A 16,864-nucleotide genomic window follows, 5' to 3' on the forward strand; every position below is an offset into this window, starting at 1 on the left:
CTGTGAAAGAATTCAAAGGGGGCATGGGATAAACACTGTTTATCCCTAAAGGCTAGAGGATGGAAATGAAGAAAAGAATGCATGGGGGTAACTGGCGGTTACTACCCTTAACCAATAAGCTTTTATTCTCTTGATGCAACTCCATCATGGCTCTCTGCTTCAATGGCGAGGAAAAGGAGAATTGGATTTGAACAGCAACCAACGAGGCCCCTGACCTTTACAGTCTGGGGAAACAAGTATGAGGTAACTTGCTGATGTGGCGGTACTACCATTAACCAATAAGCCTGATACTTTGATGCAACTGCAACATTGCTCTCTGCTTCAACGGCAAGGCATAATGGGGAACTGGATTCAAACAGCAACCATCGAGGGCCCTGACTTTTACAATCTGGGAAACTGATAAGCAACTGATAAGGCATGGCAGATGCTATCGTGGACTTGCTGGGTAGACTGGATGAATCATTTGGTCTTTTTCTGCCATCATTTCTATGTTTATATATATATACAGCAATATAGCACCATAAGGACACCAATTAACAATATACCATATTACACTGCATCAAATTTAACAAGTATATAATTAACTATCTTCACAAATTTAAAATTTTTTTTATATATATAATTTTATTGTACATATAATTATCAGAAATTAACATATTATCACAGAATTTAGTACCGTATTTTTCGCTCCATAAGACACACTTTTTTCCCCCCAAAAGTGGGGGGAAAATGTATGTGCGTCTTATGGAGCGAATATAAAAAAAAAACTAAAAATCTAACAAAACCCCCCCCACCCTCCTGACTCCCCCAAGACCTGCCAACTTAATTTACTACAAGCCCCCACCCTCCTGACCCCCCCAAGACCTGCCAAAAGTCCCTGGTGGTCCAGGGGGGGTCCAGGAACGGTCCGGGAGCGATCTCCTGGGCTTGGGCTGTCGGCCGCCAGTAATCAAAATGGCGCCGATGGCCCTTTGCCCTTACTATGTCACTGGGACCGACCAATGGCAGCGGTAGTCCCTGTGACATAGTAAGGGCAAAGGGCTGACCGCTGCCATTGATCGGCCTCAGTAACATAGTGAGGGCAAAGGGCCATCGGTGCCATTTTGTTTACTGGCAGCCGATGGCCCAAGCCCAGGAGATCGCTCCCGGACCGCTCTTGGACCCCCGCTGGACCACCAGGGACTTTTGGCAGGTCTTGGGGGGGGGGGTCAGGAGGGTGGGGGGTTGTAGTAAATTAATTTGGCAGGTCTTGGAGGTGGGTCAGGAGGGTGGGGGGTTGTTAATTAATTTAAAGGGTTGGGATGGGGGTTTTTTTTGGGGGGGAGGGGTTCCCAGAGAAAGAAAAGTTTTCTGATCTGGGGAGTGGACCGAAATGGCCCTCTCTAGACCTGAAAACAAAATGGGGAGAAAAAAAAAAAAAGCTATGCACTCCCCTAATTTGCTCCATAAGATGCACAGACGCCCTGGAACAGAGCCGGTTTAGCACAAAATTTATTTTTTTTTAAATTTTCCCCCTCTGAATCCTAGGTGCGTCTTATGGTCAGGTGCGTCTTAAGGAGCGAAAATTACAGTAATTTAAACATTGTTTTTGAAGCAGTCTTTTTTAACAAATCTTTTTAAACAACGTGTGGACACCCTACTTAACCCTCAATTTCCCACATAAATACCCCATTATTTAAAATACAACCAAACCATTCATTCATCCACATTCATCCAATTAATTAATTAATTAAAAACCCTCCCAACATATATTGCACCAATTTTTTGCATTATTCCTTAATTCAAACTATAGGTATTATGAGATATATTATTTCTCACAGGACAAGCAGGATGGTTGTCCTCACAAATGGGTGACATCGAGGATGGAGCCCAACCACTGGGCATGCCCAGCACGGCAGTAACCCTGCAGCCAGCAGGGGTCTCCCTTCAGTCTTCTTTTTTCCGCGCAGCAGTAGCCACGCGGTAGAAGAGCTCTTAACCACGTTCCTGACAGGAATTTGGAATTCGTTATTCCGAAGAAAATTTGCCCCTCAGGGGTCTCCCTTCTTCAAATTTTCGGTCCGCGGAACTTCAGTGAGTTTTTGCCGTCGTTTGGTCGACTTACGTCGAGTTTGGCCCTCGAGGCCTGTTGGCAGTCGACAGTCCCGCGGCTAAATTTTTTGGCCCATGGCAATGGTGTCGGGGTTCCGTCGATGTCCGGACTGTACCCGAACTATGTCAATCACAGACCCGCACAGAGTCTGTATTTTGTGTTTAGGAAGTGAGCATGATGTCCTGACTTGCACCAAATGCGCCCTAATGACACCAAAAGGTCACAAAGCCAGGATGGAGAAGATGGGGCTCCTCTTCCATGCTCGCACCCCAACACCATCGATTGCATCAACGTCATCGGAACCGGCACCGTCGAGGTCTCATCATCATCGACAGCCCTCCGGTGACCGTCCGCCATCGATGTCTTCACGGGCATCGACTCCCGTCCCTTTCCCCGATGCTCGAGGGGATCGGAAGGAGAAACATCGCCATCGATGTCATAAGGCTCGGCCAGTCGAGGAATCGACGTCATCGACCTCCGCACCGGCCGAGCCACCGCCAAAAAAGTCTAGAGCAGAAGCGGCACGTCCACTCCTGTCTCGCAGACACTGAGGCAACCCTCACCCCCTCGGGGTTTGGGAGCCACGATTCCACCGGTGACGGTGGTCCCTCCGGCTCAGCCTCAGCCTCCCTCTCCCTTCGAGCCGGGTCTTGTTACCCCAGGTCTCCGGGCAGAACTGGACCGGCTGGTCCAGGAGGCCATCGACAAGGCGATGCTACGGTTCCAGCCTCCTTCGGCACCGACTCCGGCACCGACGGTGGAACCAGTCACCGACCCAATTCCAGCAGCGCTAGCACCGCTGCTCGCCCGGATGGAAGCGCTTGCTAAAGCCCTTCCACCGGTACTACCCGGGTCACCGAGGTCATCGGGTGGAGAAACACAGTATCGAATTCCCCCTTCGGGGGTAGTTCCATCGATGCCTTGTCGTCCCTCGCCAGCGATACATTCCTCGGGGGCGATACGCACATCAGCTCCACCGAGAATACCGATGCCGACACCGATTCCTTCGATGCCGACACCGGCACCGATTCCATCGAGGTTTTCCTCGATACCCCCGGTGATTCCCTCTGGTTTCTCGGAGCCTCAACCGGGGCCTTCAGGTATTCAGCCTCCTCGTGATCCTTATGACACTTGGGGTGATGATACCTCTACTGACACCGATGATTTGCCTTCACCACCCTCTCCAACAGAGAGTAGAAAGCGTTCTCCCCCTGAGGACCTCTCTTTCATAAACTTCGTGAAGGAAATGTCAGAATTAGTCCCTTTTCAACTTCAATCTGAACAAGATGACAGGCACCAGATGATGGAATTGCTCCAATTCCTGGATGCCCCAAAAATCTTAACCTCTATTCCCATTCATCAGGTTTTTCTAGACCTTTTGAAAAAGAATTGGGAATCTCCTGGATCTGTCCCTCCAGTAAACAAGAAAGCTGACTCTACCTATCTTGTACAGTCAGCACCAGGCTTTCAAAAACCACAATTAGATCATCACTCTGTTGTGGTAGAATCAGCCCAAAAGAAAGCTAAACGCTTAAAACCACATTCTTCCATACCTCCTACCAAGGAAAATAAATTCCTCGATAGTATAGGATGGAAAGTGTACCAAGGAGCTATGCTGATTTCTAGAATAGCTTCCTATCAGCTATATATGACTCAATACAATAGGGTCATTCTAAAGCAGATGCAGGAGTACTCAGATGCTTTGCCAGAATAGTTCCAGCCGCAGCTCCAGTCCCTCCTAAATAAGGGATTTGAAGCTGGGAAGCACGAAATAAGAACCGCTTATGACGTCTTTGATGCTTCCACTAGACTTTCTGCTACATCCATCTCCGCCAGACGCTGGGCTTGGCTTAAATCATCTGACCTACGACCAGAGGTTCAAGACAGACTTTCTGACTTACCCTGTCTAGGGGATAATCTGTTTGGTGAGCAGATTCAGCAAATCGTTGCTGAACTAAAGGATCATCATGAGACACTAAAACAGCTCTCATCTATCCCTCCTGACTTGCCTCCTAAACAGCCATCTAGGAAAGACTCTAAAAAGTCTTTCTTCAGGCAACGAAAGTATTATCCCCCATCAGCTAAGGCTAGGCCAGCGAGATCTTATCATAAGACTCAACCTCGCCAGACTCGTAAACCAAAGCCTGCAGCAGCTCCACAACCTGGCCCTGCTGCTGGTTTTTGACTTTTGCCTAGAGAGCACTTGCCAACCCCCTCTTCCAGCCATTCCAGTGGGAGGTCGTCTGTGCCACTTTCTGGAAAGGTGGCATTACATCACCACCGATCAGTGGGTGATAGCAATAATTGCACAGGGTTACCATCTCAACTTCCTGACTCTTCCTTCCGACTCCCCACCTCTACAGGCGTGGAGTCACACAGATCATTCTGTTCTTTTAGAGCAGGAAGTTTCTCTTCTCCTACAGTCAAACGCTATAGAACCCGTTCCTCCCTTACAACAAGGACTGGGGTTCTATTCCAGGTACTTCCTGATCCCAAAAAAGTCAGGGGGACTTCGTCCGATCCTCGACCTCCGGGCCCTCAACAAGTACCTTTGCAAGGAGAAATTCAAGATGGTAACCCTGGGCTCGCTTCTCCCTCTGCTGCAGAGAGGGGATTGGCTATGCTCTCTGGACCTGAAAGACGCATATACCCACATTGCAATCACGCAATCTCATCGCAAATACCTGCGTTTTCTAGTAGGCCGAAATCACTACCAATATCGAGTGCTACCTTTCGGCCTGGCATCCGCACCACAGGTCTTCACCAAATGCCTCGTGGTGGTTGCAGCATTCCTCAGGAAGGAAGGTGTCCACGTCTACCCCTACCTGGACGATTGGTTAGTCAGGACCCCAACCCAGCAGATTGCTCGGTCCTCCCTGACCCTAACCATTCAAACTTTGCTATCTCTAGGGTTTCTTGTCAATTACGAGAAATCCTACTTAGTCCCATCTCAAATCTTATCCTTCATTGGGGCAGACTTGGACACCTTACAGGCAAAAGCCTTCCTTCCTCATCAACGAGCTCAAACCCTTGTGTCCCTAGCTTGCCAGCTGCAGTCTCAACACACAGCAACAGCTCGCCAATTCCTTGTTCTACTGGGACACATGGCTTCCTCAGTTCATGTGACTCCCATGGCTCGTCTGGCCATGAGAGTCACACAATGTACTCTACGATCACAATGGACCCAAGCTGTTCAGCCTCTGTCCTCCATTGTTCACATCACAAACACGCTCCGTCTATCTCTTGCCTGGTGGGCGAATCAGTGCAACCTCCTACAGGGCTTGCCTTTTCTTCCACCAGATCCCCAATTCGTCCTCACCACCGACGCTTCCAACATCGGTTGGGGAGCCCATGTAAACAATCTACAAACTCAAGGACTCTGGTCACTAGAGGAAGCCAAACACCAGATCAATTTCCTGGAGCTGCGAGCCATTCGCTATGCTCTCAGGACTTTTCAAACTTGCCTGTCAAACCATGCAATTTTAATTCAGACAGACAACCAGGTGGCCATGTGGTACATAAACAAGCAGGGAGGCACAGGCTCCTTCCTGTTGTGTCAGGAAGCTGCGCAGATTTGGGCAGAAGCCCTCTCCCACTCCATGTACCTCAGGGCCACCTACCTGCCGGGAGTAGACAATGTATTGGCAGACCACCTAAGCCGTGTCTTCCACCCACACGAGTGGTCACTCAATCCTCTGGTAGCGACCTCTCTGTTTCACAAGTGGGGTTCTCCCCACATAGACCTCTTTGCGTCCCCTCAGAACCACAAAGTGGACAATTATTGCTCTCTCATTCGGAGCCAGTACTCTCGACCGAGAGATGCATTCTCCCTCAAGTGGACAACCGGTCTGCTCTATGCATTCCCTCCACTTCCTCTTGTGTCAAAGACTCTCGTGAAGCTGCGTCAGGACAAGGGAACTATGATCCTGATAGCTCCGCACTGGCCCTGCCAAGTGTGGTTTCCCATACTCCAGGATCTCTCCATCCGCAGGCACATTCCTCTGGGAAAGGACCCGCATCTGCTCACTCAAAACGACGGATGCCTCCTCCATCCCAACCTCCAAGCCTTGTCCCTGACGGCATGGATGTTGAAAGGTTAGTCCTTCAGCCATTTAACCTTTCAGATTCAGTTTCTCGTGTCCTGATAGCTTCACGAAAGCCTTCCACAAGAAAATCGTACTCCTACAAATGGAAAAGGTACACATCATGGTGCACTTCTCAGGCCCTTGATCCCCTTTCCTGTCCAATCTCTAGATTCTTGGACTATTTATGGCATCTATCGGAATCAGGCCTAAAGACCTCTTCCATAAGAATGCATGTCAGTGCGGTAGCCGCCTTCCATAAAGGTATAGGGGGTGTTCCTATTTCAGTACAACCCCTTGTAACACGCTTTCTTAAAGGCTTGCTCCATTTGAAGCCACCTTTACGTCCTCCGGCCCCATCTTGGGACCTTAATCTGGTTCTTGGTCGCCTTCTGAAGCCACCTTTCGAACCTCTCCACTCCTGTGACCTAAAATATCTCACATGGAAAGTGTTATTCCTTTTGGCTATCACTTCCGCTCGCAGGGTTAGTGAATTACAGGCCCTAGTCACCTATCCGCCTTACACTAAACTCCTGCAGGACCGGGCGGTACTCCGCACTCACCCCAAATTTTTACCTAAGGTAGTTTCGGAGTTTCACATCAATCAATCCATCATACTACCTATCTTTTTTCCCAGGCCCCACTCCAACTCCGGGGAACAGACTCTGCATACCCTAGACCAGGGGTCGGGAACCCATGGCTCGCGAGCCAGATATGGCTCTTTTGAGGGCTGCATCTGGCTCGCAGACACGTGTCGCCATACTTCGCGGTTCCCCGCTGACCCAGCTGCTCCCCGGTCCTCCGCCGCCCGGGCTTAAAATGCTGTCAGCCCGGGCGGAACGCGGCAGGACAGCTGGAGTCCGCGGCACCGGCGTGCTCTCTTCTCCCCCCCCCCCCCCCCGCGGCCCGGAAGAGGAAGTGGAGAGCATCGGGTGCCTGCGCGGGAAGAAGAGACCACACTAGCGTGGTCTCTTCTTCCGCGCAGGCACCCGATGCTCACCACTTCCTCTTCCGGGCCGCGGGGGGGAGGAGAAGAGAGCACGCCGACTGGAGTCATCCGGGTGCCTGCGCGGGAGTCATCGGGTGTCAGCCGGGTGCCAGCGCTGGAGTCATCGGGTGCCTGCGCGGGTCTTCCCGCGCAGGCACCCGATGCTCTCCACTTCCTCTTCCGGGCCGCGGGAAGAAGAGAGCACGCCGGTGCTCTCTTCTTCCCGCGGCCCGGAAGAGGAAGTGGAGAGCATCGGGTGCCTGTGCGGGAAGAAGACTGCAGCGCGGCTCGGAGGAAAATGAAAATCTTCAACCGCGGCCGATGGGACTCCGCCTTCGCCTCCGCGAGGGCTGAAAATGAAGGAGGTTAGCGTTGGGAGGTGGCTGCTGCTGCCGCGAGTTCCCGGGGGGGGGGGGGGAGAGAGAGAGTGAATGAGCGAGCAAGCATGTGTGTTTGAGATCCTGTGTGTGTGAGTGAGAGATTGCATGTATGTGAATGATTGAGAGCCTGTATATGTGAAAGAGAGTATGTCTGTGATTGAGATCCTGCCTGTGAGAGAGAGAGCATGAATGTAAGTTTACCATTGGGAACCTGTATGTGTAAGTTTGTAATTGAAAACCTGTTTGTTTGAAAGAGTATGTGTGTATGATTGAGATCCTTTGTGTGTGAGAGAGATCATGTGTATGTATGATTAAGAGCCTGTGTGTATAAGTAAGAGAGAGATCATGTGTGTCTGTGTCTGATTGACAGCTGGTTTAGGTGATGGAGCATGTGAGTATGTGATTGAGAGCCTGTGTTTAAATGAGAGAGAGAGACCATGTGTGTCTGTGTGATTGAGAGCTGATTTAGGTGCGGGAGCATGTGAGTATGTGATTGAGAGCCTGTGTTTAAATGAGAGAGAGAGACCATGTGTGTCTGTGTGTGATTGAGAGCTGATTTAGGTGAGGGAGCATGTGAGTATGTGATTGAGAGCCTGTGTGTAAATGAGAGAAAGAGAGGACATGTTTGTAAGCATGTGAATGAGAGTCTGTGTGTGAGAGAAAAAGACAGCATGTATTTATGTGATTGAAAGCCTGTGTGTGTGTAAGCGTGAAAAGATAGACAGCATGTGTGTAAATGTGTAATTAAGAGCCTATATAAGTGAGAGAGAAAAAACATTTGTATATGTGAGTGACTGAGAGCATGTGTGTATAGGTGTGTCATTGAGAGCCAGTGTGAGAGAGAGCGCTGGTATGTGACTGAGAGAGGAGAAAGTTCCAAGCAAACCACCCCACCTCCTGCTAATTCAGAACAATCTCAGGACACCTGGATATCAAACGTTCCCAGGTATGCAGAGCAAAAAAATTTTTGTATCCTTATTATTTTTCATTACTGGATCTTTGTGTCTGCTATTTTGAAATATTTTGTTGGTATCTGGAAATGTTTTATATGAGTTTTTAATTATTGGATATTCCACTCATCAGCTGTTTCGAAATATGTTCTTTTTGTTAGTACAGTTTTACTGCTGATGATTTTATATTTCTTGATTTGTTTTATAAGGATGTGTGATGTTTCTTTTTTCCTTTGTTACACTGCATACAGAGACTCTGGCTTGTTGCAGTTTCCAATTCAGTTTTTGTCTGCATGCTTCTTGTTATGCGTTTTGGTCTCTTTATTCTATGTTAGGTGAGGGACAGCACGTGATTCAGGTGAGGTTTTCTGCTGGCGTGTAGTTTCTGTGTAGGACTCTATAGCAGCCTGACTTGGTCCGTTTTCCTAATAGGAGATGTATTGGTGTCTTAAGGCCTGGTGTAATATTTTCAGAGACTTATTGTACTTTAAAAGTGTGATCTTACATAAAATGCACACATTTACTTGTATTTAGTTTTAAACATATTGTATGGCTCTCATGGAATTACATTTTAAAATATGTGGCGTTTATGGCTCTCTCAGCCAAAAAGGTTCCTGACCCCTGTCCTAGACTGTAAACGGGCTCTGGCCTTTTACCTAGACCGTACAGTTTCTCACAGGAAGAGCACTCAATTATTCGTCTCTTTCCATCCTAACAAGTTGGGACAACCTGTGGGTAAGCAGGCTCTTTCCTCCTGGTTGGCGGACTGCATTTCCTTTTACTATCAGCAAGCTGGCATTCCTTTCCAAGACCGTGTCAAAGCACACTCTGTGAGGGCCATGGCGACTTCAGTAGCACACCTTCGATCGGTGCCGCTTCCTGACATCTGCAAGGCTGCCACCTGGAGTTCACTCCATACATTTGCAGCCCACTATTGTTTGGACAAAGCCGGAAGACAGGATTCCATCTTCGGCCAATCTGTCTTGCGTAACCTTTTTCCAACATGATGTACCAACACCCTTCCACCTTCCCGGTGGGGTGCGGATGCCCTTCCCCAAATTCCACCCCAGTTGTTGTGCCTGTTGCACGCCACCGGGTGCATTTGGTGCAAGTCAGGACATCCTCAGCTCGGTACTCACCCATTTGTGAGGACAACCATCCTGCTTGTCCTGTGAGAAAGCAAATGTTGCTTACCTGATGTAACAGGTGTTCTTACAGGACAGCAGGATGTTAGTCCTCACGAAACCCGCCCGCCACCCCGCGGTGTTGGGTTCGTTTTTATTTTATTTTTCGGCACTGCCTGTAGCTTTGAAACAAGACTGAAGGGAGACCCCTGCTGGCTGCAGGGTTACTGCCGTGCTGGGCATGCCCAGTAGGGGCCAGTCAAAGTTCCTGAAACTTTGACAGAAGTTTTCCGTGGTTGGGCTCCATCCTCGATGTCACCCATTTGTGAGGACTAACATCTTGCTGTCCTGTGAGAACACCTGTTACATCAGGTAAGCAACATTTGCTATATTAATTCAGAACACGGGTATTCTAAGGATTTTCAACTCAAGTCCACGATCTTCACATACCCAGTTTATCAAATATTAGTAAGTTGTAATTCATTCATCCACATTCATCCAATTAATTGGATCCACAGAAACTTACATCATAACAAAAATAACAATTAAAATGCATAAAAAATACAATAGCTTATATTGAAAGATAAATAACAGCAGATCAATACCGCTCTCTACACTCTCTGCTGTGCCCTTGTGTGGTGGACTAAGAGTTAAGGATGTGCAGAGGGACCGCATACATTGCATTCGGTATTCGTCGGGGGAGGGGGCAGATCCATTGCATTCAGCAAGGGGGGCCCCCGATACGCTCATGCGTTCATTCTTATTCGTTTCCCAGCTAAAACTTAACTACAACCCCCACCCTCCTGACTCCCCCCAAGACTTACCAAAACTCCCACCCCCAAAATGTAGAGATAGGTTGAGAGCTAGAGAAGGATGTTGTTGTGTCCCTAAAGTTCTTTGTAGTAAGAATTTTATATTCTTCAATATCTTGTGTTCGCTCCTATATTAAAATACAAATGCCTTTCTTTTACCTGTAGAAAGTGTATTGAAATATGGATTCTAGAGAGTCTCTAAATGGATGTAATAATTTGTAATTAAGTTTTTCTTTATGTTTCCATAATTCAGTGACTGCCTATGACATTTTTGGTTGTAAAATGCTGAAAAATTAAAAAAAAAAAAAATTTATCACAAATTGCATTACGGCCATTTTGAGCATATCACACAGCTTAACACCAGGAAGAAAAGTATAGTTATTTCCGGTGTTAAAACCATGCAATAGCATGCGTTATGCTATCGCACGGTGTGATATTGCCCTTCATTTTCATAAATCCCACCCAAACTCCTCCCTCATCCCACCCCTTCTAAAAATTTGTATTCATGCCATGCGCTATTGTTATTATCGTATGCGTTATGGCATTAACACGTGTTAATGCGTTTATCGCATGCGTTAACACCATGACGCATTTTGATGAATGACCCTGTTTGCCTGAGACTGAACCCTCCGAGAAACTTATTAACTCTTTCAGCTATGGATTTCACCATAATTCCAGAGATAATGATGCACATGCATCGCACCTTCTGTTTGTAGATGACTTGAAGCTTTATAATTTCTATGATCATCATTTAGCAGAACAGCTCAGAGTAGTGAAGAATTTCTCAGATGATATCAGGATGACATGTGGCCTGGACAAATGTGCTATGTCAACTTTCCATAAAGGAAAATTAAGTAACACTGAAAACATCTCTCTGACAGAGGATTCTAGCATAAATGAATTTGAACAGGAAGGCGTATACAAATATCTAAGGGTGGATGAAGGTGCACTAATTCAGCACAAACTACTGAGAGAAAAGACCAGTAATGAATTCTATATAAGAATGAAATAGATTATGAAAAGTGTTTTAACACCACCAAATAAGATACAAGCTATCCATCAGCTTGAAATTCCTGCACGTTCCTATAGTTTTGGAATAGTAGAAGAGCCTGTTAAAGACCTTAAAACAGTGGGATATAACAATAAGAAAATTTCTTCATGCACATCATGTAATCTGTAAGAATCAGCATGTGCTAATATTGTATATTTCAAGAGCTGAAGTCAGTGTAAGCCTTATAGAAATAGATTATACATATAGAACCGCAGTTATAGGCCTTCAAGCATACCTAACAAATCCTAATATTCAAAAAGTATTGAAGTACAAAAGTAAATGGCTAAAATTAGACTCCATCTGTAAGCTTGGACAATCGTTTTAGCAAGTAAAGGAATGAGTGAGAATTTCCCAGTACTTTTCGGGAAAGAGGCAACAGACTTTGGAAAACAAGAGAAAAAATCTCTTTAAAGAATCTGACCAAGGAAAATCAATTGGCAAAAACACAATATCATGGGAAATAGAGAGTTTCTACAGAAACCCCATGTTGATTAAGATCGAACTCAGAAATGGTTAAGGAGAAGTGAACTTAGACCTGAAGATGAGAAATTTATAATTGCAGCACAGAATAGTGGATTACGGACAAGTTGGTTTATAGCCAGCAAAGAAAACAGTGGTAAAACAGATAAATGCAAATTGTGTAAAACAGAACTAGAAACAATTACACACCTTGTTGCTGGATGTCAAGTATTAATGTCGGAAGGCCTGTATACAAAAAGGCGTAATAAGGTGGCACGCTCTATAACATCACTTTATTAGAGGAGCATTGGAAACATTACTCTGAGAAACCTGTAGAGAATCAAGAAGTTGTGATCACCTGGAATAACCCCTTCCCAACATATAAAAAGCTTAATACAAGTAAACTGGATATAGTGGTAAAGTAGAAAGAAGACCATTGCTGCTAGAAATGTCAGTACCAAGCAACTATTCTGTGGACTGTATGAAGAGAGAGAAAATCTTCAAGTATTAAATGATGTAATCAGAGACCAAGAAAATGTAGCAGAAAAATACAGAAAAAGTCCCAATTTTATGGGATGCCTCTGGCCTGATTAAAAATAATTTCCAGGTGCATCTAAACATGTTGCTTGTGCATATAGGGGCGGATTTTCAGAGCTCTGCTCGCCTAAATCCGCCCAAAACCGGGCGGATTTAGGCGAGCAGGGCCCTGCGCGCCGGTGAGCCTATTTTACATAGGCCTACCGGCGCGCGCAGAGCCCCGGGACTCGCGTAAGTCCCGGGGGTTCTCCGAGGGGGGCGTGTCGGGGGGCGGGCCCGGTCATCGCGGCGTTTAGGGGCGTGTCGGCAGCGTTTTGGGGGCGGGTATGGGGGCGTGGCTACGGCCCGGGGCGGCCCGGGGGCGTGGCCGCGCCCTCCGTACCCACCCCCAGGTCGCGTCCCGGCGCACAACAGGCCCGCTGGCGCGCGGGGATTTACTTCTCCCTCCGGGAGGCGTAAATCCCCAGAGAAAGGTAAGGGGGGGTTTAGACAGGGCCGGGCGGGTGGGTTAGGTAGAGGAAGGGAGGGGAAGGTGAGGGGAGGGCGTTAGAGGATTCCCTCTGAGGCCGCTCCGATTTTGGAGCGGCCTCGGAGGGAATGGGGGTAGGCAGCGCGGCTCGGCACGCGCCGGCTATACAAAATCAATAGCCTTGTGCGCCGATCCAGGTTTTTAGCAGATACGCGCGGCTCCGCGTGTATCTACTAAAATCCAGCTTACTTTTGTTTGCGCCTGATGCGCCAGCAAAAGTAGGCCAATTCGCGCTATTTGAAAATCTACCCCATAACATCTTGTGAACTTGAGAGGGAAGCTCTCTTTGGAACAATGCAAGTATTAAGGACATTAGCAGTGAATTTGAGCGATTGAGATCATAGTCAACATACCCTGGCTTATGAGTGTGGTTCACTCCTGTCAAGGTATGTGCAAAATTAACACATATGGAAAAATTGCCCTAGGGAAGATATAAAGAGATACTCATTATAATGAATGAACAAATGAGTCAAAAGCAAGTTAGGTATATACTTGTATTTCAGGAGGTTGACAATGGTCTCAATGAAGAGAGATATCTGAATATTGTATCCCTTTTCTTAAGGACCTTTCTCAATGGTCTTTCTTGGGAGTACACATGAAATATTGATTTAACTTGCTTTTGACTCTTGGTTATTCATTGTGGATACTCTTCTTTCTTTGGTGTCCTGTCCAGCTTTACAATTGTGTATACAAGTAACATGATTGTGTATTATATTATATGTATTTACTACCTTTCTCAAAGCCTGAAGTGGTTCATAACAATGCAGTAAATATATCAATAAATAATTCATATATAGCATCATAATAAAGTAAATCATTATTTCAGTCCAGTTCTTGCCCTTAAATGTGTTTGTTAGCTTCTACAAGGAATACATTAGTAAGAGGTCAGTAGTCTGTACTGTGCAAATCCACTTTTCTCAATTTTGTTTCTAGGTGATATCCCTATTGTGCAGCTCAATTACGTAGCACTGTCCCTGTGGTGCATGTTTGACAGGGACATAGTGGAAGGATGTGTACGAGAGACCCTTCAAGTTTTATCACAGTCCATTGCTACTAAAAAGTCTGTGGAATTCAATTTCAAGGGAATTGGACTGCTCATTTTCAGAGACTGCAAAGTAAAAATGAAATTTTACAAAGAGTTCCTTAACTCAATGGATGGAAGTGGTAATTTGGTGCAAGCTCTTTCAAATGTAAGTATAAAATTTTACCTCCGTTTTTTCTTGGCTAATGATCAATGGGTCAGGAGAGCTCTAATTTTCTTGTGAGTCTAGGCAAGTCATTGTATCTCTATTTATCAGTTTACACCACTATAATTTGGGTAACAATAATAGTGGTGTTATTTTTCCTTCGCCCCTCTTAAAACTGTCTTATAGATAAGACATAAAAATTTGTATCCAGGTTTCCCATTAGTGGTTTAGGCATCACAATTGTAGATAACTTAGGGCCTGATTCAGTAAAGCTTTTTTCCTATTCTATATCAATGGGAAAAGTATTTAATGAATCAGGGTCTTTATGTGTAATAAATCTAAAACAATAAAAACTGTTCTTATTGTTCAATGGCAGCATGGTATATTTGACATGAGTTCAAGGTGGCTGCTTCTCACTGGAGCCATCAAAGTTCAACCATAGTAGAGGGGATGCACACAGACGAGGGAGGCCAGATGATTGCATAGAGATTGGAAGTTTCCCAGTGGTGCCCAGCTGTTGCTGATGTAGCTTAGAAGATGCCATTGTGAATGCCAGGAAATAATGTGATATGAAAATGGGAGTAAACTAAAAGAAAATAATTTCTGTTAATTCAGAAATAAAGTATTTTTCTTACGGCTAATGAACTGGCAGGTCTGTTTTAATAATCAATAATCAAACAAATGAGGAATATCAAACTTCTCACTTTACTTTAAATTTTCCATTTAGAACCCAGGGAATTAGTATCAGAATATACTGTGCTCAATCCTTTTGGCTGTTGCCCTTACAGTGCTGCAACCATATTCATGGTGGAACAGCACTTTGTTTTTAACCTTATTTACTAGTTCCCATTGGCAAAATCTTTTTATTATTATTTTAAAATTGCATATTACTTTACTAAATCACTTATCTTTAAAATATTCGGTGCAAACTCCGTCACCTTCTCTCGTAACTCCGAGTCCCAATGTGCTTATTGATAATAATTCAATATCTTTGTTTTTTTAGCAATTTTTGTTTTTGTAGCAATTAAAAACTCTTCAACCTCCCAACATTGTAATGTTTCGGCGGCTCATGTCACCTGCTTCAGGGGATTCTTCCTAACAATTGGAAACAAAACACACTTAGTCACACTCTTCCCCTCAACGCATTACAATATATTCAACATTATTAAAAGACAACTTAGCAATGTGAATTAGTGTATATCGGGAAAACTGTGAGGAGTTTAAAGACCCGGTTCATAGAGCATAAAAGTGCTCTGAAATATATGAGGCAAGAAGCCCCGATGGTGCAACATTGTCTGGAGCAGGCCATGTGTTTAGCGATATGAAATGCACAGGGCTGGAAGTTCTACGAGAGAGTGAACAAGGAGGTAATTTAAATTTAAAGTTAATGCAGAGAGAACAGAAATGGATTTTTAAACTACAAATTACATTTCCAGCTGGCCTGAATAAAGAAGTTGACTGGTCAGTCTACATGTAGCGAGGGTTCTGATTGGTTTAGAGGCTAAGCGAGTTATTTGATTGGTGTAAACCTGAGACAGGTGGGTTGGTTAAAAACGGAACATCAGGAAGAAAAATTCTGAATGAAGAGACGCCGTTTTGTTTTTGTGCTGCAGGGTGGAGCCAGGAGTGGCCGATGAAATAAGTGAGTCCCGTTTTTGCTAAGTTGTCATTTAATAATGTTGAATATATTGTAACGCGTTGAGGGGAAGAGTGTGACTAAGTGTGTTTTGTTTCCAATTGTTAGGAAGAATCCCGTGAAGCAGGCGACATGAGCCGCCGAAACATTGCAATGTTGGGAGGTTGAAGAGTTTTTAATTGCTACAAAAACAAAAATTGCTAAAAAACAAAGATATTGAATTAATATCAATAAGCACATTGGGACTCGGAGTTACGAGAGGAGGTGACGGAGTTTGCATGGAATATTTTAAAGATAAGTGATTTAGTAAAGTAATATGCAATTTTAAAATAATAATAAAAAGATTTTGCCAATGGGAACTAGTAAATAAGGTTAAAAACAAAGTGCTGTTCCACCATGAATATGGTTGCAGCCCTGTAAGGGCAAGAGCCAAAAGGATTGAGCACAGTATATTCTGATACTAATTCCCTGGGTTCTAAATGGAAAATTTAAAGTAAAGTGAGAAGTTTGATATTCCTCATTTGTTTGATTATTGAGTATAAATATACATAGTGAGGAAATAATAGCCTGAATAGCAGGATTATTGGTTTTCTAGTACGAAAAGGTCTGTTTTAATGTCATAAATCCTATCATCTCCAAAGCAAATATTTATAAAAGAAAGTAAAGGGGGATCTCAAGAGTGCTTTAGCAGAGAATCTTTTTTTTTAATACATTTTTTTTTTAACAGGGATGGAAAACTATTTTGAAAATGTGGGCACTAGCCAAATTTTCCATCTGTTGTATGTATCAGATACGCTCTCCGTGGATAAATCTGGCTGATGTTTGGTAGGAAAGATTCTTATTTAGATTCCATCTCTCTTACCAAATGTCATCCAGATCTAGGGAATGCCCCTGAATCAGTTATGAACAAATGAAGAAACAGATACAAAAGTTATAAAAAAAAAAAAAAGAATAGCTGGGTGGTGGAACAGATGACATCAAAGTGCTACAGTTTACAATCTACTTACAATAATATGTAAGCAGATTGTTAAGGTCTT

At 44.9% G+C, this 16,864-nt stretch overlaps 1 protein-coding gene across 2 annotated transcripts in view; it reads left to right on the forward strand.

Annotated features, from left to right (window-relative positions):
• The window catches only part of CCDC81 (coiled-coil domain containing 81), a 377,879-nt gene that overhangs the window by 33,297 nt on the left and 327,718 nt on the right, over positions 1-16,864 (forward strand). For both annotated transcript variants that reach the window (XM_029602264.1, XM_029602265.1), the window contains one exon: positions 13,938-14,194. In XM_029602264.1, coding sequence (XP_029458124.1) covers positions 13,938-14,194 — 257 coding nt within the window. The remainder of the gene's footprint in view (positions 1-13,937; positions 14,195-16,864) is intronic.

This window comes from Rhinatrema bivittatum, chromosome 5 (assembly GCF_901001135.1).
Source record: "Rhinatrema bivittatum chromosome 5, aRhiBiv1.1, whole genome shotgun sequence".
Taxonomy (NCBI): domain Eukaryota; kingdom Metazoa; phylum Chordata; class Amphibia; order Gymnophiona; family Rhinatrematidae; genus Rhinatrema; species Rhinatrema bivittatum.